This window comes from Cygnus olor, chromosome 1 (assembly GCF_009769625.2).
Source record: "Cygnus olor isolate bCygOlo1 chromosome 1, bCygOlo1.pri.v2, whole genome shotgun sequence".
In the NCBI taxonomy this organism is placed as follows: Eukaryota; Metazoa; Chordata; class Aves; order Anseriformes; family Anatidae; genus Cygnus; species Cygnus olor.
The window spans coordinates 13,428,309-13,455,231 of record NC_049169.1 but is presented as its reverse complement, the minus strand read 5'-3'; the positions used below and the strand labels follow the sequence as shown (position 1 = coordinate 13,455,231).

General features: G+C 41.5%; 2 protein-coding genes across 4 annotated transcripts; one reads left to right on the top strand and one right to left on the bottom strand.

Moving 5' to 3' along the window:
* The first annotated feature begins 19 nt into the window (after positions 1 to 19).
* On the top strand, positions 20 to 17,171 carry DNAJC2 (DnaJ heat shock protein family (Hsp40) member C2). Of its 2 annotated transcripts, none has more exons than XM_040544569.1 (17): positions 20 to 192; positions 766 to 956; positions 1,463 to 1,538; positions 3,681 to 3,779; positions 6,336 to 6,477; positions 7,840 to 7,920; positions 8,643 to 8,708; positions 10,458 to 10,549; positions 10,646 to 10,767; positions 11,608 to 11,757; positions 12,037 to 12,125; positions 12,212 to 12,281; positions 13,616 to 13,800; positions 14,493 to 14,593; positions 15,531 to 15,638; positions 16,370 to 16,524; positions 17,055 to 17,171. In XM_040544569.1, the coding sequence occupies exons 1-17, from the start codon at positions 39 to 41 to the stop codon at positions 17,127 to 17,129; spliced, it is 1,956 nt and encodes a 651-aa protein (XP_040400503.1). In that variant the 5' UTR covers positions 20 to 38; the 3' UTR covers positions 17,130 to 17,171. The 2 variants fall into 2 exon arrangements, with proteins under 2 accessions (XP_040400503.1, XP_040400504.1); XM_040544570.1 differs by lacking the exon at positions 20 to 192 and adding an exon at positions 333 to 403.
* Positions 17,104 to 25,834, bottom strand: PMPCB (peptidase, mitochondrial processing subunit beta). Of its 2 annotated transcripts, none has more exons than XM_040544571.1 (13): positions 25,689 to 25,834; positions 23,943 to 24,083; positions 23,541 to 23,627; positions 22,951 to 23,080; positions 22,292 to 22,490; positions 21,532 to 21,611; positions 20,885 to 20,997; positions 20,091 to 20,234; positions 19,421 to 19,584; positions 17,960 to 18,045; positions 17,795 to 17,883; positions 17,482 to 17,557; positions 17,104 to 17,391 (listed from the first exon to the last, which is right to left on the bottom strand). In XM_040544571.1, the coding sequence occupies exons 1-13, from the start codon at positions 25,776 to 25,778 to the stop codon at positions 17,327 to 17,329; spliced, it is 1,464 nt and encodes a 487-aa protein (XP_040400505.1). In that variant the 5' UTR covers positions 25,779 to 25,834; the 3' UTR covers positions 17,104 to 17,326. The 2 variants fall into 2 exon arrangements, with proteins under 2 accessions (XP_040400505.1, XP_040400506.1); XM_040544572.1 differs by having other exon boundaries at positions 19,421 to 19,581.
* Positions 25,835 to 26,923: the final 1,089 nt, after the last annotated feature.

Here is a 26,923-nt window from a genome sequence, read left to right as displayed (position 1 = left end):
CCCCGCCGACCCGGAAGCGTTCCCGGTCGGGCGCCTCCATGCGCCGGCTGCCGGCAGGCGGCGAGGCCAGGCCCGCAGCGCCCAGCCCGCAGCGCCCCGCTCGCAGCCCCTCGGTGCCGCCGGGCCGGGGCAGCATGCTGCAGGCGGCCCCGGGCGGGCACCTCACGGCGGTCACCAGGCCGCTGACGGCCGGTAGGTAGCGGCGGCTCGGTTCTGCCGGCTGAGCGTGTGAGCGGAGGGGGGTTAGGGAGCGGTTTGGGGTGGGGGGTTGCGAGGGGCTGCGTGAGGGAGGCAGGCTGGAAAGGGGGGGCGTTGGTGAGGGGACGCCTGGGTGCTCGCCCAGGGGCAGTGCCTGAGCAACAAGTCCGGGCTGCTGAAAGGCAGCGGCCTGCGAACAGCCAGGGTTTGTTATCCTGGAGGCGCTGAGTGCGGGTCTCCTGCCCCAGCAAAACGGGGCGGGATTTAAGTGCACCTAAAAGTGTGTTCCCTGACCCCAAAGGCACTGCTCAACCTCTGAGGATGCAGCAAGGTCTCTGGGAGGAACCCCCTGAAGCACCTGTGTTCAGCTTCCTCTAATCTTTAACATGATCCGGTGTTTTCAGAGCAAACCAGGAGATCTGGTGATCTATAGCATTGTGCGATGTTGCACTATAAATTAAAATCCATACATATACCATATAAAATAAAATACCTACGTTTACTTTTTAATATTAAAACCAAAGCAACTTCACCTTCTGTGGCTTACTTTTCTGTTTTTGCTTATAGCATCAGTGCTCTGTCAAGTGGAACCTGTGGGAAGATGGTTTGAAGCGTTTATTAAGAGGAGAAACATAAACGTTTCTGCCTCTTTCCAGGAGCTAGAAGATGAGAAGGAACTTTCTGAAGAATCAGGGGATGAAGAATTGCAGCTTGAAGAATTTCCTATGTTAAAAACCCTTGATCCAAAGGACTGGAAGGTATTCTGTTGATACAGACAGCGTTAATTATGTTTTTGATGGAAATCTGGCCAAGTTACCAGCAATTCCCAGCTGCTGATGAGCTCCTCTCTCACCCCATCAGAACCACTCTGTGTCCATTAGCGCTATACCTGTTTTTCTGTTGTCCACACATAATTGCTTGATACGGGCAAACTCAAGAGCACATCAGGAGCACTCAGTAGGATCTTAAACTGTATTCTGGAGTTACGTTAGTGCCTTGCTATTAAGACAGCAGTTCAGTTTTCCATTAGTTGAGCTTTTTAGGATCTGATACTTAAATCCAACTTGGACTGAGGTACTGGAATTTCTATAACAGCTTTTTAAATGATTGGTCTTATGGGTTTTTTCTAATGTTTATTGAGAGATAATAGAATTCTGTCTCTTGCTTTTAAAAGATGGGGATGAAAACTGTTTTTCTACATGTGTTGTAGCATTTAGGTCATGTATATCAGTGTTTATTAGGGCTCTTTTATTTTCTTCCTCAGAATCAAGACCATTATGCAGTTCTTGGGCTAGGAAATATACGATACAGGGCTACTCAGAAACAAATCAAAGCAGCTCGTAAGTACCTTTCCCTAATAACACTACCCTTCTTTTAGATGTATAGGACTGTTTTTCACATCTAAATGCAGACATATCACAAACAAGCTTTTTACTATTTTCACAGGCCTAAAAATGCCTGCTTTTTGACTTGTGTTGTTTACCAGCCTTTAAACTCAAATCACAGTTCTGAAATCCACTGGCCTAAAGCTAGTGAACTCAAAAATTTCTCTGAGTTCACATCTCAGCTTTCTAATCTCAAGGTTTCTGTTAAAACAAACAAAAAAACCCTACAGGCTATAACTCTGTATTTCTGCACTTTCGAGTCTGCAACTGGACTCAGTGAAAGGCAGAGAAATAAGAGTGGCTCTGCCCTGTGTATTTCAACAGGTTGTTACCTTGCAGCCGCCTTACGGTTGTTAATTGCCATATTTATGCTAGTGAACGTTTAAGAAGCATACTGCTGGTGAGTTGAGCGTTTCATGGGAGTGGAGCAGAAGCTTTTATATTTTCATGTCTTGAAATATTGTAATAAAAGTTAGACCACTGAGAAGCTCAGTTTTCATTTTCTTTGGTCATTTTGCCATTTGGAGAATGTAGCGTTCCTGTTGCTGAATCTTGGGGTTATTATCAAGCTGTTAAAGGTACGGTCTTGTGAGGTTACATTTCCTTGGCATTTCAGATTAGTAAACAATAGAACTTGAAAGTGCCAGTGTGCTTCTTAATGATATCACAGGCCTGTGTCTTAAATCAAGAAATATGATTCATCAGAAGTGCACTCCGACGCACAAGAGTATTTTATGGTACTTGCATACCAAGAAACACCATGTCAGGCTTCACAACTTTCATTTATATGAAGCAATGTGACCTAGAGTTGACTTTGCAAGAGGATTTAAGTTGAAGACTCATAAATAGGCTTTATAAAGTAAGCTAATGGTTTTGTGAGCTGATAATTGAGAACAGTTGCATAAAGAAACTGCACTTGTATGAGTGGAACCACTGTCACCAGTTAAAGCACAGATAAAGGTTAAGTTACGTGCAGATGCTTGGAAGAATGGTTCCTTGAGAGCCGCTTGCCTGAGTTAGGGCATTGGACCAGCTTGTTGCCTTCTAGCAAAGTCATGGCAACTTACTGTGTGTGGTCACTGAGCACAAAAATAAAAATCGTTTTTCGCTTATAGCTTGGCTGTATTACCTTGTGTTTGGAGCTGGCTAAGACAGAACACTTAGCAAATTACTAAGTTGCACAGGAAATTGTGTTGTCTCTGGTATGTGATCATATGCTGGAGTACTTAGCAGTGCCACTGCGGATCCTGCGTTAATAACTCAGAGAGCAGCAGCTATTCTGTCAATTAGTGACCTCACTAATCTTGTGGAGCAAGATCTGGTGTATCTCTCTCTCTCTCTCTCTCTCTCTCTCTCTCTCTCTCTCTCTCTCTCTCTCTCTCTCTCTCTCTCCAACTTGAGAGTGCTGAGTCAACTTTGATAGCAACTTCAGTAGATACTCGCAAGGTGTTAGTTGTCCCTTAGGATTTACGTCTTAAGTAGAGAGAGAACTTGACCACAAAGTCGTGGGTGCGTGCTTAGTTTTGTCTGTGGGTATGTGCATCAGTCTTTACAGGCTCATGGCTGTAGGTTACTTGCAAAATTTCATCTTGGACTATATTCAGAACTTGAGTAAAGGAATTGAATACAATTTTTATTTATCTGAATGACTTTGCTTTTGATTGGAAATAACTACATTTATGTTTTTTTCTTTATTTTCTAGCTTGATTGCGTAGGGAATTGTGCAGTCTTGCACAGTTGCGGTCCTGAAAACACATTGTGCTTTTTGAAGTTAACTGTGCATCCGTAGTCACTGAAGTACTTTGATATGCATAATATTAGACTAAGTCCTGGAAAATCAGTGCTTCTGCAGCTGATAAAAGTGAAAGTTTCTGAGTTGAGATTGTCTGGTGTCCTAGCAAAGACAAAAGAGTTTTAATTCTGACAATAGTGTTAAATCAAAGAAAGTTCATTTACTCATATCTATTTTCTTACTGATGGTTTAAAAAATAAAAAAAGTACCTAAGTGGAGGACTGACAAGTGGAATTACTATATTATTTTTAGCAAACTACACAGTGTTGATGATGAAGTATTTCTAAATGTTATGTCTCTGATAGATAAATCTATGGTTTTGAAACATCATCCAGACAAGCGAAAAGCTGCAGGGGAGCAAATCGGAGAAGGCGATAATGATTATTTTACGTGCATAACTAAAGGTAAGTAATTGACTTTTTTTATTAGATACTCTCTCAATCTGCTTGATAATCTAAAACATATTTGTAGTACTTTATTAGGTTTGTCACTGTCGCTACTTTTAAAGAACTGTGCAAAGCCAAAGAAGTTCTTTTCCATTTTAGCAAACTGCTTCAATAAACAGAGATCCCATAAATGTAACTTCCCTTTGGGTGGATTGGGTGGAAGCAGTATGGCATCGCAGCTCGTTGCCATTTGTCTGCCATACCACTTGGTGAAAAGCAAAATACTTTATGTTCACGGAATGCAAACGCTTGTAGCAGTGTATGCAAAGATGAACCACTAGAGGTTGCCACATACATGCAATAAACTGATATGCTGTAAAATAATTCCTTTAAGACACCAACAGCAATTGGAAAATCCGAATACTAATGCACTTGCTCTGCCAATAGAGCATCTGTTGATTTGATCTAGGATATCAGTTTTCTCAGCTGCTCACTTTTGCCCACAGATGGCCTAGTGAACTCGATTAAATAACATATCGTTCTTGCTTCGTGACCTAGAACACCACTGCTGCCTAATTGCAGGCACTTGAGGGGGGTATTCTAGGTGTAACCATACTTATACATCTAAAAACACTTTCGTTCTTAAGCAAGTTTTCTGAATCAATAAGGTCCGTGGAGGTAGGGGGAAAAATCTTGAAATTTATGTGCTCTAGACTTTCTAATTCCGAGTGACTTCTTTTGGTGCTAGTTAAAACGTTAGAAAATGTTATGTTAGAGAAGCCAATGATGTTTTCAGCCTTCTTTAGAGTTGTACTAAAACTTTTCAAAAACAAGCACAGCAGTTGATTGAAACCAGACCTTTTTTTGAGATCATGTCCACAGAGATCAAAGGAATTTTGATTTTTGTTTCAATTTGAAACAGAAAAAAAATCCTAAATCTGAAAAATAGGGGGGTAACCTGTTTCCCACCTGTTCTAATTATGTACTGACCTTTATTAGAACATTGGGAAAGCTAGCTTCAAAAGGAAATTAAGATCTTCCTGCAACATAGAATTGTAGGGAAATAAAGTTCTGCTGCTGCCTAGTTAGCCCGGTGAAGGTTTTCCACAGTTTCAGTCCTGTTGGAAACTGGCAGATGTTTATAATAGCAGCTGTAACTGAGTTCAGGAGTGTGCTCTATGATCTACATGCAAGGAGTAAAATATGTTGCTCAATAACAGCTTACGGTCTTAAGTGTCAGAACAAACAAAAAAGAAAGCGTGAAGTGGCATGGAAGATGAGTAATGCTTCCAAGCAGTACCTTGGAGGAAGGAAATGCAAAGGGAAATCTGGAGCAGAAGAGGGTGTTAACAGAACACAGAATAAACTTGGAAAGGCAGGAGTGCATAGGCAGGATTCAGAGCTGGATATGGCAAAGGAAGGAGTGGGAGATGCAGTACTGGAGGAACACAGTATGTGGGAGTAAAATTGGAGCTTGGTGTAAAAGTGAAGCCTCTGAAGTGGAGGAGGAGCCAACAGATATGCGCAGAATTTCTTGTGTTAGGGAAATGGTATGAGTGTTATTGAAGCTCCTAGCTTGCAATGTAGAGGATAACTGGGGTCATGTAGAGTATTGGCAGCGGGAATTGAAGGAAGTCCCTTACCCAGAAGGGTAGAGAAGATTGGCACACAGCAGCTTATTACTGTTTTTTTGCTTTCATTCCTTTCTCTACTAACGTGCAGTGAGAGCAGTTTACAGAACCACAAAGCTCCAAGGTCTCCAGCTTATCACCTTCTAGGTGCGACCTTCACAGTGCAGTTCTCTGGCCAGGGAAGCAGTCACAGAAGCCTACAAATGACTGCAATAAGAATTTGATTTCTTTGAATTCTTATTCTTATTGAAAAATAGTGAGTAACGTAGGTCTGACAGACTCAGTAATTTCACGCTTCCTTGAGGGAAAAAAAAAGTTTACTGAAGCTAGAGTGTGATTTCCAGGCTATAAGGTTTCAGTAATATGATGTTCACCATCTACAGGACTGTAAAAGGAGAAGTAGGACAGTGTGTGTGCTCTGGCTGAGAGCTGTGTGGTGTTTTATGCTGTTTCAAAGTCTCAGTACAACTTCATCATGAGATGCAAAAATTATTATGAATGGCCCCTGTTTGTGCCAGTCCTGCAATATTAACTCAGGGACTGTTTTTACTCCATGCCTGTCTTAGTAGACTGTTCTGTCAATTCATCTGCAAGGATTTGGTGCAAGATAAAAGCCTGAAGATGTCAGGCCCCAGCTACCAGTGACTGAACTGAGTTTACTGCTATAGGTTTATTTTAAATATAATATGATTTCTTGCATTCCAATAGCAAAATGTGTTGTTTTTCACAGCCATTTTATTCCTACTTTGTTGAACAGGAATTTCCAGCAATGCTAGTTGAGATTTGATCAAAAGAATAAAATACAAAGCTGTACAGAAGTGATAAATCAAACACAGATATGAGAGCACCTCTTTAAATATTTAGAGCCTTTTCTGTTAACATTTCCACCTTGCAGGGAAGACTCATTTTAATCTCATGTTTGATGTCTGGTAACTTTTTACAGCTTACGAAATACTGTCTGACCCTGTGAAACGACGAGCATTTAACAGCATAGATCCTACTTTTGATAACTCTGTTCCTTCCAAAAGTGAAGCAAAAGAAAACTTCTTTGAAGTTTTTTCACCGGTTTTTGATAGAAATGCAAGGTAAGCCATGTCAGACTGCCTTTGCTGTGCTGGAAGATCAGCATTTACAAGCTCTTCTGGTTTTTGTGTGTAACTGGTGTGATTTTTAAGGGATGTTGGGAAATGCATTAAATTGATAGAAGTTTAATAAAGTTAAAATAGAATATTCTCAATTTATTTTTAAAATAATCTGAATCGTCACACTGGAGGCAGTGAGTTTGACCCAAGAGATTTAAAAAATCTCTGCTCCATATTACATATTGTGCTTTTTACACAACACACAGTTTCATCTTAAAATTATTTACTATACCAAGCATGTGTATGTTACTGACTAAAAATTCTTTTTTTATGATTTTCTTATGAGGGTGAGACATTAACAGATGGCAGTAGTTATGTTCACAATTAGGTGGGGCATCCACAACTTCTCTGCCCAGAAGACTTAGCCATCCCTGGAGGTGTTCAAGGCCAGGCTGGATGGGACTTGGGCAGCCTGGGCTGGTGGGAGGTGTCCCTGCCCATGGCAGGGGGGTTGGAAGTAGATGGTCTTTAAGGTTCTTTCCAACCCAAACCATTCTGTGGTTAAAATAGAAGATATATGTAGCTGTCAGCATTTGGTGGTTCTCTCTCGTATGGTGTGTGACTTTTTTCTACGCGATTCATGCTTGTCAATTAACTTTGTATTAAGGCTGTCACGTGTAAGTCTAGGTTCAGCTTATTTCACTTTTTACCTACAGGAAAAAGTCTTTTATTGTGTGAGGCACTTTGCAACGCATTCTGAACAATCCATTGCCTATTTTAAGGAGATTCTCTAAATCTCTTAGCATGTGTTCCAGAGATTCAGACCTAGTTCTGTGGTTGTCAGATAGGTTGTTCCCACCTCTGCTTGGAAATGGATGTCATGTCATAGAGTAAGAAATTCTAGAGCCTATGGAGTAGTTCCCTTGTTGTAGGAGAGGAATGGAATGGAGGCAGAGCATGCATTGTTCTCTCGTTTTCTGATAGAATATGTGGGAAACTTAATATAGCCTACCACAGAGCACCTTTTGTTCACTTTCTGTAAGCTCCCTTACCAGCAGAGTGTACGTGGAGAAATGAGGCCCTGCTAACGGTGTTTGCAGATACCTTGTGTTTTGTCAGGTCTCCTTGTATGCACACCAAACTCGGGAAAGGAGGAGTTTGCTTTTCTGGGGGAGCTCCCCCAAAAAGACACAAATGGGAGGATATTTAGAGCAAATGATCCTTTTTCTTCCTCTTTCCTGGTGCCCTTCTGTGTTGGTGGGAGGGAAACTGATTTGGTATTTGGATTCTGTACTTAACACCTGCTGTTTTATGAGGTAAGATTTCATATATATTATTTCTTGAATATATCGATTTATTTTTCAGGTGGTCGAATAAGAAAAACGTTCCTAAACTTGGGGACATGAACTCTTCGTTTGAAGAGGTAGATGCATTCTATTCATTTTGGTAAGTTAGATGGTGACCTCAGTTGCTATTCGCAGTATGCAAGGTGTGCAGTGTAAAGGGTTTGCAGACCCTTTAGTAGGTAGATTGTTGGCTGTGGTCTGTTCTGACTGCGTAATGTCACGAAATTGCCTCATGGCTGTTCGGTGCCTTCCACAGACTGTGCTGGATTTCTTCTAGGAAATACGTCCACAGTGTAAATTCACAGATACAGCTGGAGGTTTGGGCAGTGCTTGGCCAGAATAGCTGTGAACTGAGCTGCCCCACAGACTAGGAGTGGAGTTCATTTCATTTAGCTTGTGTTTTCAGGGGAGGTATCTACTAGGTTTAAGCCCCTCTAGTTAAGGGAGGTCTAGTCCAACAAAGTCTGGAGTTTAGAATGGAGTTTGTCTCCATTATGTCTCGCATCCACTAAATACGGATGTGTATATAACGATTAAATGAATTTCTAAACTCTGCAGGCTGCATTGTATCTCTACTGCCTATAAGGGGAGATTAGACAGCTACACTATAAAGCTGGTGGACCTACAGAGATATGAATTATTAGCTTCAGTGGTATTAACACAGTAGAATCATTGTAGGTGCAGTATAATTGTAAATGGTATTATAAACGGAAAATAACAGTGTAATTGCCTATAAAAAAATATTTAAGAAGGTAGATTATTTGTAATAGTTTTGCTGTTTTATTTTTTCATTCATTCTTGTTATTTTTATATTTATTTTAGGTATAATTTTGATTCATGGAGAGAATTTTCCTATTTAGATGAAGAAGAAAAAGAAAAAGCTGAATGGTATGTAAATAAAAAGAAATTTGATGGGAGACTGAGAGACTAGTGGCAAGTTGCTAATCTTGCTATATCAGCCCATAAGACACAGGAAGAAAGGTGGCTAACCAGGAGATGGAATTCCACTCTCCCAGTTCGTTGTCAGTCACACACTTGAACTGGGCTGTGGGCTTTTTTTTTTTTTTCGTCTTACCTGTGTTTCTTACCTGTGGTTCTAGAGGTGTTTCTAAGGTGTTTTGAAATTGTAAAAACAATTTATGTTATAAAGCATCTCCTGTGTGTTCATTTAAGTTCAGGCTTGTAATTCCAACATGCCCCAGATGCAGGTTGAGTCTAGACCCAGCACAGAGTAGATGAGTAAACAGCTATCATGTCCTTCTCCAACTCTATTAAACTATGCTGAGACAAGTGATGCTATCTGGAATGTAGAAAGATTGGTTCTGATGGTTTGCTGTTAATAAAAATTGCATATTTCTTGATGTAGTGATAATAGCTGAATTACTTGGACCACGTTGCTGTTGGAAAATATATTCTATTTTTTTCATTGTAAACACAGAACATTAAAATAAAGCACTGTATCATTTAGTCTAACCTGTATTTCACAGGACACAGCCTTTCACTCGCTCATCCTGATATCACCACAGCTTGCATTATATAAACCTCTTCTTCCAAGTTTGAATAGAAACCAATTTTGTAGTAAGGTTCAGGGTTTAGCTAACTTTGTGGCTAAAAATTATGCCATATTTTAGCTAGACATATGTTTCTCTTACGCCTTTTTCTGCTCTTAAGTATTTGAGCCTCTCTGGACCTAGTATTCTCTTATGAAAGTTCTGTGAAGGCACTGTAATCAGTTCCTTATCAGTTGTATTTTTGATGAATTAGAGAGTAATTTCTAGGCTTCTCATTGGAAAGCTCTAGACTTATTTGCATAGCTCTTTTGTGCTTGCTCCTGTCCTCCTTAAACATGTTTAGACAAATGGTACGTAGCATGCTGTACCTAGGAGAGCTACATGTCAGCTTCCTGCTCTTCTGTTCAGGTGGTCGGGATTCTTGTCATCCCTTCTTGCCAAAGGTTATGGTGCTCATCTGTTCTGATCCTTCAGTTTATTACTGAGTCCCCTCCTCTGCTGTGGGAATTGTTTCCTTTGATCTGAAGCATATTGTTCTGCAGTTGGTTGTGTGGATGAGGATATAGATGCCACTAAAACTATGCCTTTTTCTTGACAGCACTGACAAATATTTCCAGATCTAGTCATCTAAATTTAATCTATTTAACCCGAGCTGTATCATGACATGATTTTACCAGAGTATCACAGCACTTTGTGCAAAGTGTTAGTTCCCTGCACATACATTCACTTATGTGACCTATTTGCTGTGAAATTGTGATAATTGACATTAATTATACTGCTGCCCTTTAATTAAACTATATACCAGCATTTCAGTTGTTTTGCTTGAGATTAACGTTACGTCAGCAAATGGATTGCATTTTGGAAACAGAGTCCGTGATGTGGGCCTGTAATGACAGATGAGATGCTTGTTTTGTCAGGTGTTTTGAAGGTTTGTTTGATTGTTTAAATGCTTAGCATTTTGGACATGAGCTTGGGGCTTGGAACTTCATTTTTTGAAGTTTATTTTTGAAGTATTCAGAGAAGACATCTGTGTGGGGAAACTCTTTTTAAGTGTTTGTTGCTGAATTCCTAAGTTACTGACACTGTAGGGTATGAGCGCTGAACTAACTATGCTCTCCCTTTTTAGTCGAGATGAAAGGAGATGGATTGAAAAGCAGAACAGGGCTGCCAGAGCACTGAGGAAAAAAGAAGAAATGAACAGAATTAGGACACTTGTCGGTGAGCATACAAACTGTTCTTGCAAAAAGATTTGTTAACTAACAGGGGAAGACACTTGTTTTTCTTTTGTACGTGATGTGTCCTTTCCTCTGCCAGACAACGCGTACAGCTGTGATCCCAGGATAAAGAAATTTAAGGAGGAAGAAAAGGCAAAGAAAGAAGCAGAGAAGAAAGCAAAGGTAGAAGCAAAACGAAAAGAACAAGAGGCAAAAGAAAAAGTAAGTTAACTACTTGTTTTATTTGGGCTGGAAATCTCTGGTTCATTGATACCTGATCCACTATCTCAGCTTCTAGATGTGTCAGAAAGCTACTGTCAGAAGTTATATTGGGGTTTACAGATGTGTTGTCTTTGATCCCTGTGTAACAGGCAGTGCAAGGCTAACAGCCTTTTGAGAAAGATGAAAATAAAGAGCACAGATCTGAAACAAAAACTTCGAAAACTGAGTTTTGTTGTTGCATAAACTTTCTCTGGTTTAAAGGCCGCCATTAGCTCCTGTGGCCTACTTACTTCTTTCATAAAATGGATACAGCTGCCTGTTGTGTGGTTATGGTCTCTGAATGGTTGACTGGTCTGAGACATTTTGAGGTACTATTACTTGATTAATATTAAACAGTTTGGAAAATATGTCTCTGGAAACGGTATGAGTAGCAAAAGGCTTGGGAAATGTAAGGTGCTAAAAAGTATCTTCAAAGACAACACCAGAGCACTGCAGGGTATCCTGTTAACAGTGGTGCAAGAGAAGCATTTTTCCAAGTGGTGCAAGCATTTTTCCAAGCTTATACTCTTGGGGTAGGCACAGGAGATTTCATAATCTTTTATAATCTTCATTGTAAAGGAGGCCAGGATTTACAGACTAGGTCCTCATAGTGAATATTTGAATTAATGCCAACTGGCATGGGTCACCCCTTCCCTCAAAGTTCGTGTGAAAATGAACATTGATGTATTGCTATACTTCAAAAACTGGAAACAGCATATTTTAATACTGAATGACTCAATAACCTTATAACAGTGTGTCTTTGGATTTTTTTGTGTGTTTTTTCTTTTCTTTTGACTGCAGCAAAGACAAGCAGAATTAGAAGCAGCACGGTTAGCAAAAGAAAAAGAAGAAGAAGAAGTTAGGCAACAAGCATTAGTAGCAAAAAAGGAAAAAGAGATACAGAAAAAAGCAATCAAGAAAGAAAGGCAAAAACTGAGAACAACGTGCAAGGTATTTAAATGTTACTATAGTGAAATACAGGTTACATCAGTGAAATTATTATGCGTCCTTAGATCAGATCTTATCACGTACTTATTTTTATGGTCAGAGATGGGTTTGGAAAGTGGGCTTACTAAATGCTAGAGAACATACTTATACAGTTTTGAGTTAGGAGTAAAGCTGACCAAATAGGCCCCAGCACAGCAATGGCTAAAAATGCTGTCTGTTAAGCTTTTGTCTGAAGGACAGTAAAGTTCAGGAACTTTGTAGAACATGTATTTCTGCTTCCAGAACTGGAATTACTTTTCTGATAATGAGGCAGATTGTGTTAAAATGATGGAGGAGGTGGAAAAGCTTTGTGATCGTCTTGAGCTAGCAAGGTAAGTTTTCTTGCTCCTGATTCCTTCTCGTTTTGATACCCATCTTTCTACTAGCTATGCATTGTAACTTAATAATTTATTTTTAGTCTGCAATGCTTGAATGAAGCACTTACATCCACTACAAGGGAAGGAGGAAAGGCGGCTGTAGTAAAACAGGTAATTATGCTGAGTGTCAAATCAAATTAACAATAATTTGTTTGTGACGTTTTACATGGCTGAATCTAAGTAAGATAGAACATAGCTGCTGTGGACTCTGAGTTTCAGAGTCTCCGGGCAGATTTGGTTTCCACTATGTTATACATAATGCAGTTCGTGGCTAGTGAAATAACCAGTGCCAGCTGAGAGAAGTTAATGCATTTTTAATTAGTAAAAGACTCAAATCCCACTGTTTGTATGGTTCACAGAAGCAGCAGAGGAATTTAGTTTTCCCCAACAATGGGTGGCAATTACCTAGAGGAGAAGGAAGGCACTCTTAACCTGTTCTGTTACAAAAAGGAAAATCCTGCCTCTGCTCTCCCTGACCTGGGGCTGGATCCACAAAAGGACCTCATGCTGCAGGCGATAGGTGCTGGAAGGGCCAGTGGGTTGGATGCCAAAGTAGAGGAAAAGCAAGATACTTGTGACCAGGATTCACAAAACTCCACAAGGATCTGCCTAAATTTGCCGGCAGGGAAAAGCTATTTGGAGTAAAAAGGCTGAACCCATGTCTTGCAGAGAGAGTAAGATGCTTTCTTTCTTCCACTTTGGAGTCAGATCTGTGAGCGCTATGTCCTGATGGAGAAGATGACCTGTCTCCATCCCTGGGGCAGGTTTACTCATCAGGCAACTGAAGACTTAAGATTCAAATGCCCCCGTTCCACAAGTGACTGAATCCAATCTCCCTTTCTCCAGGAGAGTGTTGCAAACTTCTGCTGAATTGCTTGCTAACGAACTACATGTGGCCATCTAGGCCTGACTAAGCACTTATCTGCAACAACCCAGATTTTAGCTATTAATGCTAGTTTAGCTAACCTATTGAAGCTTTCACTGGAGCTACAACCACAGTAACAGAGAATTTCTGGCCTAACCAGGTTTAGGTAGCAGTTATGCTGGAAGGTTTTGGAATTACTGTATTCAACAGGGATGTTGGGCTGCCCCCAGTCACCAGTTTAGGTTCTTAATCCTTTTGTGGATCTGTCCCTTGGTGTCAGATGTTAGCCTGGACATTCCAGTTATATGCAGAAGTCTTTCCTTAATCCTGGGAGCATTTGTTTAATTTCCTAGTGAACTTGTGATGGATTTCCATTGTAGCGGATAATCTGGGATGGCCAAATTTACACACGTGATGGAGGGAGATAATACTGGAGCAGATGAGCTCCGTTTCCTTATGTATAACGTGAAGAACAGAAACTAAGCAAAATTCAAGGCTCAAAGCAATTGCAGAGAGTGGGGTTTTTGTCGTCACGTGGTTCTTTTTCCTTAAATAAAAATGCTCATTTACAACCCTTCAGATAGAAGAAATAAATGAACAAATAAGGCGAGAGAAAGAAGAGGCAGAGGCTCGTATGCGCCAAGCGACAAAGAGTTCAGAGAAGTCAACCACTGGTGGTGGAGGGGGGAGCAAAAACTGGCCAGAAGATGATCTACAGTTGTTAATTAAAGCTGTGAACCTCTTCCCAGCAGGGACTAATTCAAGGTACTTCTTGGTTTTGGTGTTAAAAGCCCTGTTACCAATTTTAATTAAATAACAAATGTAATACAGCTTATTTTCAGACCATCTGAAGTATGATGTCAGTATAAGGACTCCTTAAATTTCCTTTTCCTTGACTGGACAGCAGTCAAGAGGACTCGAGAACATTGGCCTAGATATATGATCCTCTGGTCTGATCAGGTGCAAAGCTTCCCCTCTGTTTTGCAAGAACACACTAAGAATAATTCCAGGGCTAGGGGTGTTCCCATTCTCTCCTGCATAATCCCATTTATCTGGTGTTCAGGCACTCTTTCAAGGGGCAGTGGAAAAAGTGTTAGTAACATCTCAGCCCTTTAATATTGGAGTTGTTGAGGGAATTCAGATAAGCGACAGCTGAGCAGAGTTTTGAGGATTAGAGTTTTACATTTAAACAACTACATTTAACCCCCATACCTTTTCTGTATGAGAAGCCAAGAACTTCATCTAAGCTGAGTGAATTCGTAAGGGAAACTTAGCATTTAGTAACCAAAAGCTTTCCACAGTAGTTACCGTGGGAGTTTTAACGTATTTAAGTATGATTAAACGTACTTAAGAGTTGGTATAAAAGTGTTCAGCTGTGTACAGTAGCCTGATTCTATTTGTATGAAGATAAGCTTTACATAATGTGCTGATTTTTCTCCTTTCTATCCTTGCTTCAGGTGGGAAGTTATTGCCAATTACATGAACTTGCACTCTGCTACTGGAATAAAACGAACAGCAAAAGACGTCATCAATAAAGCAAAGAGCCTCCAGAAGCTTGGTATCTTTATTAGCTTATTTTTGTATTAAGATGGTCTGCATGCTTCTCTACAGCTTGATTTTTTTTTATTTTTTTTTTTGAGCAGCATTGTGTTTCTGTTGTGAGAAAATGCTCTGTATATCCCAAAAAGAAACGTACTTCTGGTGGAAAATTTAGAGGAGCATTTCTGGGACTCAGTATTTTCAGCCCCATAGCTATCACATAAGTCTCTACCTCATGAGTGAATCTCAGAAATTCTTTTAACTTGATGCACATGTAAGATTCTAGGCCCTGTTCATTACAGAGGCTCCTTTATACTTGGAGTGGGTGGAACTGTTCTCTGAAGGCATCTGGAATAAAGAGAATTGATGAGTCTATAGAGATGCTTTAAAAAGACAAAGGAGATTCAGCACCAGTCAGACAGCTAAATTAACGTGGCTTATCTCCTCGCAGAGTAAATGTAGGCCACAGAGCTGGGATACTGAGAAGAGACTCTGGAGGGTGTTCTCAAGGAAAATCAAAACACGCCGCTATAGAAAAAACAGTTTTGAAGTTGTTTCTCCATCCGAAACCACATACCTGTACAAGGAGGATCCAGACTCTCCCCTGCATTCCTGTCTGCCTGGCACACTGGTAGCCTGAGTAATGCAGATTTGTGCCACAGCCCTTCTGTGAGAGTAATCCCTTCTGATCTCACTGAAGCAGCAGATTCAGGCTTAAGTTTGTGTGGAGGCCGTAGTCACTCGAGCAGTATAAAGCAACTTAGGAGTTGGAAAACCAGGCACTTTGAGCAAAATACATTGGACCCTGAAAGATTTTTATGTACCAACCTCTCTACCATTTTTTTTAATTGATTGTGTTTATTAACTTAAAAAATCTGCTACACGATGTTTTTATTACTACATCTGGCTTTAATTTTGTTGCAGTAACTATTCCGTTCAATGTCTGTTCCTAATAGACCCTCATCAGAAAGATGATATCAACAAGAAAGCGTTTGACAAATTTAAAAAGGAACATGGTGTGGTGCCTCAGATGGACAGTGCTGCCCCCTCAGAACGATTTGAAGGTAAAAGTGAAAAGGAAACTCTTCTTGCACTTGTCTCTGCTGTGCACCTCAGTAAGAAAGTAATCTAGAACTCTAAGCCTTGCCTACAAACAACTAGCAAGTAAACAGGTGATGCAAGCTCAGTTACTGGATTTATTTGAGGGTTTCTGATACATTTAGTACAAACCAAGGCTAACTAAACAGTCGGTGACAGTTTGGAGTGCTTCCTGGGGAGCCAACAGGTTAAGTCAGATGCTGAGATCATCTGTTCCTCAGAGGTGCTACGTTTCCAGGGGCTGCACTTGAGATACACGATCATCCTACAGCTAACTTTGGTCTCCTGTTAAACCCCAGACACACCCATCAAAGTTTCCAGAGTCTTGCAGCAGGCTGGTTCCTTACTGAAATGTAACAGGAAGAACAACATCGCTGCCCTAAGGATGTGGTTTCACAGGACAGCAATGGTTATCTAACACCTGTTATCTAACACCTGGCTGACAACAAAGTTGTTACCTTCCAAAGTCTCTGTGCTGTATTTAAAGATCCCAGGTGGCACTTTGGCCAGTCTGTTTCAGTGTTGTTGGTTTTTTTTCCAGGCTTTAGTACTGGATATCCCTTAAATCAAATCAGTGGTATCACAGAGCTGCAAGGACTTAAAATCGATTATAATATTTTCACAGTATTTTCTTACACTTATCTCGAGGAATCATTACTAAAGTTATTTTTACTGTCACTTTTGATTTTGAAAACAGGATCGTCTTTAGATTCATCCCCTTGGACTACAGAAGAACAAAAGCTTTTAGAACAAGCACTGAAGACTTATCCAGTAAATACTGCTGAAAGATGGGAGAAAATAGCAGCAGCTGTCCCAGGCCGGTCAAAAAAGGACTGCATGAAGCGATATAAGGTAAGGCTTTCTTACCTCCTTCTAGGATTTTAACTAACTCAGGTTTTGGTAGAACCCATTGCTTTTACTTTTGCCATCCCTCCCCAAGACAGTATCTGACAACAACAAATTAGCAGAAGATGGCACTTTATGGAGAATTTTGTTGTTGTTGTTAACCCAGAAAAGCAGTAGGGACTAGGTTTTCTTCAGTGGAAGTACTAAAACTGGAAGCTGGGAAGAAGTCTGCCCCATAAAATTTGTCTTAAAATTTGACAGCACCTTCTTGCAGATTGTGAAGTCCTTTCCCTAGCCTGCTTTATATTCCCTTTTGTACTACAAGGGGATTAGATGAGCATTGATCTCCTACACCATGTCAGTATTAATTTGTTTCTAGGAGAAATTGTTTTATGGTATTAAACTGTCTGGATTGCTCACTGTTGAGAGCTAGTGCCGTGGTTCAGGCTGACTACACCAAATGCTTAAAACCACAGCATCATTAAGGTACACATTTTAAATAAGTTTTTGTTTTTGTTTTTTCTCCACCTCTCCAGGAACTCGTTGAAATGGTCAAGGCAAAGAAAGCTGCTCAAGAACAAGTGATGAATGCTACTAAAGTCAAGAAATGACTTTTACTGACAATCTTTGTTTTATAATAAAAATGCAAATACTATACATGTTTTCGTTCTCTCCTTAATTGTACAGATACACAGGACTATGGTTGGTGTTTGAGTTTTAATCTTCTCAAATGCATTTTTGAAGTCAAAAGCAGTGTTTTGTTTTTTTTTTTCTCTTAAAGCTCAAACATACTGGAAGTTCTTGTTCACTACTCATGACGCCAATACATGCCACTGCAGATTTTGTTATACTCTGGAAGTTGTTCAATTGGACCTGGAATTTAAAGAAAGTTGACCGTGACACATGCTAAACTGATAAGAAAGGGGGTGGAGGAGTTGCAGGAGATGAGCTTAGACAACATACCCACAGCAGCAACAGCAGGATGCTTATCATAGATGTACTTTGTGCAAACTTCTCTAATAGTCTGGGCATCAATAGCCTGAAAGGGTTAGAGAGACATATTTTGTTACTAAACCTGTCTTAAAAAAGTATTAAGTCAGTGATCTTAATTTCTTTTGTATAATCCAGAGGAACAGGAGACAGAACAGTTGAAAGTATTCTCCCCTGGAAACAGTCTAAACTCTGTACTGTTTCTTCCTATAACAATTAATAACTAAGAAGTTAAATTACTACAGTAAGGGCCTAATCAAAGAATTCCAAGAGGAGTGCCACTTACTTCAATCCTTGCTTCAAGTTCTGGAATTGGGATTCTGCGCTTATAACAGAGCATTTGTCTTCCAATGTCTTCACAGATTGGGGTGGAGCCTAAAACGGGAAAACCCACTTCAGTTACCAGCATAGAGTAGTAAGAAGTAAGAATAAAAAGCTCTCTGGGTCTCACCATCAAGTTGTAGCAGCATATTTGTCTTTAGAAGATTTTTTGCTCGAGCTACTTCATTTTCTGTAACGCTTGTGCAAAGTCTTATCCTGAAAAACAGTTTAAATCCAAAAGCATTAAATAATGCGAACGCGTAGCACACAAGATGGTTGTGTACCTCCACCACAGGCACCGAGTACACCTACCCACGCACATCTTTTCTACAGAGAGAGCTGACGAGTTCTTGGTATGAAAATAAGCCACAGGACTCATAGAAGCAGCATAAGGATAGGGTTTTTCTGGAAGCATACCAATATTCAGTCTAAAAACAAGTTTTTCCTCTTAGAAGAGCTACATTTCATTTTATTAAAGTTTTGAGCCACGTGCAGTCCATGCTTGCTAGCTTGAGAATGGCTGTTGGTAAGATAATGGGAGCCAAGCAGTTAGAGGTAATTAGCCCAGAAGGCAAGCCATTACTTCCTGGCGCTTGGTAAGAGAGGAGAACTGTATAAATAACATCACACCTCATAGAGAAGACTCCACTAGGAAGACAGAGGGATGCAGCAGATATCTTAACACATTATAGCACAAGAATGGTTCGCATCTTCCCTGGTGCTAAACTGCAGCAAGCAGACAGCTAAAATGATATATTTACCTAAGAGTTGTTTACAGAGATCTCAGAATAATGGTATATGAGAAGTGCTCTGTGTGATTAAAGAAACTCCTCGGTTTCAAGTTTTCTTTTAACTTCAGCCACTTCAAGTCAATGCCCTTAAATAACACGTCTCTTTCTGATCACATCTGCAGTTCAAGTATTAGCAGTGCCCCTATGGACATTTTCAAATTAGATTTAAGGCCTTAGATTAATGAAATTATCTATAGTCCCAATTTTTAGAATTCCACATAACAGCTCATCTACTTGACATAATTTCATTTTCCCATGTACTCACTAGAGCTCTGTGTAACACCACCACCACCTGGTGTGCCACGTGGGCCAGTAACTGTAGAACGGTTAACTAGTAATGGTATTTAAAGGTAATTGCACTCTCATTATGCTCATTCATTATTCTGAATATTTACTTTCAGTTGTCAAACATGCAGTTCATGGGTACTGCATGCTGACTTAATTGCATTCTAACGGGTTTAACGCATTTTTATAACTCCTGTCACTTGCAAGACAAAAAGAAAATCACTGCCTATTTACCTTGTAAAAGCAATGTGAACTGTAGTTAGTAGTAGTAGCAATTCTTATTCTAGGGCAAAAAACAAGCCTAAACCCTAAATTATTCATTCTAAGTAAGGGTGACAGAAACTGGCTGCTGGGACTGTGCATCTCAACTGTCAAAGTTTAGAACTAGATGCGTTTATTTTTCCCAGGCAAGCCTAAGCAGAGAAATAGAAATAGGCTCTTTAAATAATTACTATTTTTAAAAGGTTATTTGTCCACGGAAAATAATCTTTTTAGAGAAACCGTTGTTTGCTTACCATTCTCTCTGAACGAAGTGTACCATGTCCTGGATAGTTGATGGCTCACAGACCATGTAGAGGCCCCACAGCCCCGTGTCAGTGTAGCAGGTGTTGAAGGACTGGAAACTATGACACAAGTTACCATGGCAGGCAATCTGAGCAAGCTTACTGGATAAGTTCTGCTGAAGCAAGAGAAAACATATTTTGTTCGTTTTCTGAAAGCTTACTAGTCTCCTGTTTTCAATGTGACAGAACATGCAGCAGTCTCACAGGCTCCAGCAGAAGCTATGCAGTCAAGTATCAGTTCTTCATCTCAACAATGTCTTCCCTTGCATGTAGTCCAAATAGCTTCCAAATAACAGCCCAGATCATAAAGCCACAGAGGTTCGAGAAAGGGACAGCTACTGATACCCCCATGTTCCGATGACGTACAGGTATGAAACATTCCATGAGGGCTGACAGACCTCGAGTCACCACTATTTTGGCAATTTAAAATCACTTCCTAAAACTTCCTTAGATATTGGGCAACAAAGTCTTTCAGCCTCCGGGCTGGCTTCCCTCACCCTGCTTCAGAAAGAGCCACGAAGTCACGTCAACGCCCTCAGATACGACTGAGGGGGTCAGTACTGGCAGTACCCCAGGCAGACAACCTCGTTAACACCAGGAAGGTGCTTGCAGGTTCACTCACCACGCCTCCTCCGAAGGAGCGGTCCCAGTTACCTATCAGAGTGTTTGCTACCATAAGGGGGATCGTATCTGGGTCAGCCCAGCCAGCTGCTTCCACGGCTATCGCCAAGTGCGCCAAGGGCATCTTGTCGTCTCTTATACGGATCTGTGGGAGCACACGAAAGCAGCTGTAGTGCAACCTGCACGCGGTAACGTACGCGGCAAGTTAAATCTCAGGAGACAGCCATTTCCATTCCGTCTGTATCAGAAAGCATGCACACAGAGAACCGAAAATTAAAGTGCACGGAGCTTTATTTACCATTGGCCTTAATTAGCCATGCTCTGGCCATGTCAGAGCACTTGCCAAACGGGAAGCCTAACACCACGAACATAAAGAGGGCATTACAAGGAATTTTATGACAAACAGCAGCAAGGAAAGTTGATGGCTTTTCAAAATCTGAATCCAGCTGGGAATGGAACACAGATGCCTTGGCTCTCCGCCATACCCTTTAAATCAGTGACTCCCAGAAAGAGGAAATGCTCTCACAGTGCAGGCCAGGCAACGAAAGGAAAGTAGCAGCAGGGGTAAGGGAGGTATTCCCTCAGGACCTGATGAGGCAGAGGAAGTGGTGGCAGCGAGGCTTGCCCAAGAAAACTTGGTAAGTCCTGCTTTGGAAAGCAGCTACTCCAGTTGCCCTCACTGTGGGCAAGAAGCCTTGTAATCTGCTAAGTGCGCAGCTGAGAAGCTCTCCTCAGCAGGCAGCGTGTGCTCGCAGGGGATAAAGGGCCAGCTCGAAAAGCCGTTGAGCTGCTTACCTCACTGCCCGTGAAGCTACAGGGCGGCAGGGGTGGCAGCCCTCCTTCTGGAGCAGACGGCAAGTTACCGAAGTGGCATTTGGCTAGGTCAAGTAGCTCATCGTGACAGACCCCTGAACAAAGACGTTTCACAGACTTTGTCATGTTACTCTGTGAACAGTTCATTTAACTTGCTATGCAGTTTAAAGACTCAACCAACCAGGAACTTATGGGTCCCCCCCCTTTAATGCCACACTTTCAGATTTTCCCCAGCACCCCGTCATGCAGAGTAAGATCAAGATCATACTCCAAATCAAGCTGTTTGCTCTCAATTTCAAGCCTCAAAATTATTTTCCCTCTCTCTGCTTTTCTTGCTTCTCCCCTTTCCATACGGAATTCCTTCCAGGCCCTTCTTTTCATGCCCACATGGAACAATGACCTTACCCACTTCTAGTTATTGTTTTAAGGATGTTTCTGTAATTTTACTGAGGGAAAAAGGGAACAGAAGTTCAAAGGCTATGAAGGCAGAAACTAAACATGCAGGGCTAACAATGAACATCCAGGACGTACTGAACAATGGGCAATTCAGCATGTTGCTCCCTGAAACTTAAAAGACTGTGGTTTTAAGTACAGTTTCACATGACCAAGGGTGAATATCTCATACTAACCTCCAGCAGCGGCCAGGACTATTCTGGGTCCTTTGTAATGTGTTGTTATGTACTCCACCAAGTCATTGCGGTTTATGGATCTAGAAACAGTCAAGGAAACATCACTGCCATGTCAGTAAAGGTTTTTTCCAAAAAAGAAATAGAAATACAGAATAATATAGTATCAGAATAATTATAAGTTCTGCCAATGCACAGATGCAAAAAGCTAAAATAAGGACAGCTTCCTAAACAGGAAACTGGAACTTTACACATTTTTCCTTTCAAAGCTCTTACAGCTTCCTGATAAAGAATAAGAATTACAACTCAGCTCCCTGGTGATCTCACTCATGTAAGAGATAAGATCCACTAATGATCCCATGCCAATTTTAACACAGTATGCTTAGTAATCTCCTGCTCTGCACCAGTATAAACAACTGCTGAAAGAGCAGTGTGAACACAGTTTTATTTCTGGTAACGCCAACACCTGGATGATGGGAAAAAGCAGCACTTGCAATTTTGTGTCAGATGCATTTTTAATGAACCGGAGAAATAATGTCAAATAATGAAGATGTGCAGTAGATATGTGAAATTCACATACACCATGATGCCTCGAAAAGGAGAACTAAAGCAATAGGAAATTCTTACAGTTATGTCCAGCACAACTTCATCTACCTTCCGGAGTTAAAAAATACAACTGACGTTGTTCTCCACATTTTCAGAGGGATCTTTTAAATATAGAAAAGTTGCCACACAATTGAAACGGCCACAAACTTGGACATACTTAATGTTTTCTGTGGGTCCTAAAATCGTCCTTCCTAGGGCTGTTTTCTGATAGGCCGTAGCATGAAGGTAATCAAAGACAACTTCCTGTAAATTGGTTTCAACCTCTTGCATCTCTCTAAGTATAACTCCTCGCTCACGCTCGATCTCTGCTTCTCCCAGGGTGCTGTTCTGAATTATGTCAGCAAGAATTTCCACAGCTAATTGAAAATAAAGATAGGAATAGAAATTATTTTCAAACTACTAGAAAAATCTGGTTTTAAAAGTAAAACTCACCCCAAAGCCCAAGTGACCCAAAAGGTACTAGTAAGAATTGCAGCTTGGAATTTTTTAAAAATCTGATTTTTTTTTAAGGATGCTAAAATGCTACAGCTTTACTTTAAAAGACACTTGCTCTGCAGGAAGGGAGAAGTCCAAAAGGCATTTCTGGGGTAGGGGGAAAAAATCTAGCTCACAAAAATGTTTCAAGTATCAACTTCACTGTTAGCACAACTCCTTTCCAAATCTGCATCCTCACATTCCTGTGAAGTTGAAGAAGGGACTTTTTGCCCAGGAAAGATGGCTCTGTTAGGCTGCAAAAGCATCACTCTTATGCCTCATCTGGAGCTGGATAAGCATTTTTTGGTCTTTGCTACTTCTCTAATGAATGAAAGCAGTTACCTCTTGGCAAATCTTTTGAAAAAGCCTTTGCATAATACACTGTTTGTTCCCTGGACGTATAGGCATTCAGATGAGCTCCCATGTTCTCAATTTCTAGTTCAAGGTCTAACTGAGATCTCTTTTTTGTTCCCTGAAACAAAACAACAAAAAAGTCAAACTAAACCCTTGAATTCACCCACTCAAAAATTACTACTGCTTGTCTACAAAAGTCAAAGCCAAAAGGAAGAAAGTCTTCTGAAATGAAAACTGTCATGCTAATCTCTCCCATGTTGAAAGTCAAATATAAATCCTACTATGCTCCCAAATGAAAATAAAGAGCTGGCAAAAGGTAGACTGTGTGTCTTAAGAAAACTACAAGGTAAAAGCAAGTTAAAAATAGAGTTGTGTTACTAATGTATTTGTGTATCAGCTGCACACAACTAGGAATTTAGCTTCATTTTCTAACTGAAACCAAGTCTGAGTTGGTTTCCCCTCTCTCCTCGATTTGTAAACTGTATTTAGACAATTCTGACAAAGTTCCCATCACTGATCTCTAAAGATAACTAGCTTAGAAATTCATCATAAATTTGTAAGCCAATACTCATACTCACCTTGAAAGCCATATGCTCAAGAAAGTGAGCAGTTCCATTGTTCTTCTCATTTTCATACCTGCTTCCAGCATCAATCCAAAGTCCAACCTCATTGGGGGAAAAAAGAAATCATTTTATCAGCCAATCATGCAGCTTTGCTGTTTTTCCTGTACAAGCTAAACTTAGATTTTCAAGACCTACTTTTAAATGTTTTTTTTTTCCTTAAGAGACCCAGATTTTCAAGGAAAAAGAAAAAATGATCTTCACAAAAATCGAATCACAAATCATTTAGGAAAATCTTAATTTCCCATCTTATAACTTAGGAATAATTGCTAGTAAACTTTGATAGAATCCAACTTAGTTCCACAAGGAAATGAACATACACAAAGTTATGAAAAAACATTCCCTTTACAAGTTACCTACTGTGCATGTTGAAAGTCCAGAGTCTTCAGAAGCTACTTGCAAGCCATTTTCCAGAGGACTCACCCTAGTCTCAGGAACATTTAAGACTACTTCTGTTGCTGCCTTGGAAACTCTGAACCTGCCTGCTCCCACATGTACACACTGTAAGAAAAAAGCATCAGTCATGTATACATTGTAAGTTATATCCTAGGATGCACTTCTAAAAATGTATTCCTGAACTTAAGTATAAGTTCAGAAATCTATTTTAAAATATGCATTTCAAAAATAATCTTTACACAGAGTTATTTGCCAATACTTCACTTGGGAATACATTAACTGACTTCAGAAAAAAAAAAAAAAAAAAAAAAAAAAAAAAACCACAAAAACAATGAAACTGGAGTAGACTGCATCTCCTTCCCTCCAACCAAATGTCCTGGCAGAAAACCTGCAGGAACTCTAATATGTCCTTTAGCATCTGAAATCTTTTTGGGTACCTGTTTTCTAACATGAAGGGAGATCCAATGCAAGAAACTATGTCAAGGACTGCAAACCACAGTCATCTGGTTTTCAGCATAAGGCCAGATTTTGAAATTTACACCTTTTGTACAGTAACCTTGCAGTTAAAGCACATTAATCCAAAATAAAAAAAGAAATGGGAAGAAAGGGTTATAAAGAAAAAAAGCTTCACTGACTTTTTTCAACATTAAAGTACGCAAATATATAACCCGAATGAGTACTTCAAGCAATAAGCTATTCCAAAAAAGGATTATTTTAAATGTCCAATCAAAGATTTCCCTCACTATGTGACTGCCCTAAACATGAAAAGTACAAAATCCAGTACTCATCCAGTACTCTGCTACCAAAGGGCTAGATCTCAAAGCTCATATATTATAGGACCACAGGACAACTTGGGTTGGAAGGGATCTCAGGAGGTTTCTAGCCCAACCTCCTATGAGGAGCGGCTGTGGGAACTGGGGTTGTTGTGTCTGGAGAAGAGGAGGCTCAGGGCAGACCTCATTGCTCCCTGCAACTGCCTGAAAGGAAGGTGTGGGGAGCTGGGGGTCGGCCTCTTCTCACAGGTAACCAGTGACAGGACTAGAGGGAGTGGCCTCAAGTTGTGCCAGGGGAAGTTCAGGCTGGAAATGAGGAGACATTTCTTCTCAGAAAGAGCAGTCAGGCATTGGGACGGGTTGCCCAGGGAGGTGGTGGAGTCACCGTCCCTGGGGGTGTTCAAAGAGAGGTTGGACGTGGTGCTTAGGGACATGGCTTAGTGGGTGACATTGGGGGGGGGGGGGGGGGGGGGGGGGGGAGCGGGGGTTGGACCAGGTGATCTTGGAGGACTTTCCCAACCCTAATGATTCTGTGATTCAAAGCAGGGGCAGGTATGGAGTCAGACCTGTTTGCTCAGGGGGGATGGCGGCTTTTGGGGTTGTTTATTTATGTATTTATTTATTTATTAGAGTCTTGAACCTCAGCCCGGCTGCGCAGCCCCGTCCCGCCCGGCAATGCCCGTTCCCCATGAGGGGGCAGCCGCCCCCCTCCCGCCTCCCCTCAGCCGGGCGGGGACTAGAGCTCCCGCCATGCTCAGCGGCAGCCACGCACTGCCCCCCCCGCTGGGACTACAACTCCCAGCGTGCACCGCGCCGCCTCCAGCACGACCACCACCACCCCGCCGCCCACATCGCGGCCTCCTGAGCGCCAGCGCGGAGAGCCACCGAGGTGCTGGGGCCCTCCGCGGCTCCCCCCCGTCCCTGCCCCGCCGCCTACCCGGTTCCCCGGGCCGGGCGATCGCAAAAGGCGAGAACGCCAGGGTAGGAAGAGCCGCCGTGCCGCTAAGCGAGCTGTAGGCGCCGCCATTTTGTGGGGCGGCTGGACGCTTCCGGCGGCAGCTGCGCAGGCTCGCCTCAGCTCTCCCCTCAGCTCTCGCCTCAGGCGGCGCCGGTGCTCTCGCAGGTCTGTCTGCCCGTGTCCTCCCTAGTGCTGTCCCCTGCCCCTCAATAAATCAAGAGATTAAAACAATTAAAAACTGTCTCCTCGTCTCTGTCTGCACTTTTTCTAGCCCGCACGGGGGTCCTGGCGGCTGAAGGGGCAGCCTTGGGGAGTGGGCGAGTTGGTGGTCTCCTCAAGGAGCGCTGCTCCCCCTGCGATTCGTATTTTCGGTGGGAAGTGCCAGCAAACTAGTTATTCCAGAGATGGTTAATTGTAAACTGCTACAAAATATGCCTATGTCTCAACCACCCAGCTCTCCTAATGCTACTGCCAGAACAACACAATTGAGGAAAGTCAGTTTTCCTCCTAAGAGACCGCCAGCAGCTTCAGTACCCATGAAGCTGTGTGTTTTTATAGTCAGTTTGTGCTCTGCTGTGGGTAGAGCTTTCCACCTGCTGAGGTTTGCTGAGCCTCCTGTTGCCATGCAGGATTGAGTTCGGATAGGCCGCTTCAATAGTTCCCATCATTTTCCATTAGACAGAATGTAGCTCACTAGGGATATCCAGGATAATAATCTAAAGATTTGTTTTATAAAGTATTCTGGACATACGGAACGTATCCAAGAGACTGGACTGCTAGGAATAGGACAGCTTCGTCTGCACCAGTAAACGTGATGCTCCACCAAGGCCAGCTGGCAGGGAGCAGCCCTGCAAGCAATCCCTGTGTGCTCCGGCTGCTCAGCGCTGGGCATGGCTTGCAGGAGTGGTACCAGAGCCAAACGAGGGCTGGGAAATGTTTTAGCCCTTTACTGGTACAGGGAATCTCACTGCAGTGCCAAAGATCATTCTTGGGCATGCTTTGAGTGTGTGGATGTAGATAAACATGCAGACTCATGCAGAAAGCAATGCTGTCAGCCTTCACTTCCTGTTCAATTTTTTTTTTTTTTTTTTTTACCTTTTTTTCTGCTGGAGTTAAGGGCTTTTTAATGGCTAATCAAATACTCCCTCAAAAATGAGGGGACAAGAGAGGTGAAATACCATTATTTGTCTGAGTCCCTGTGTGTTAAATGCAAC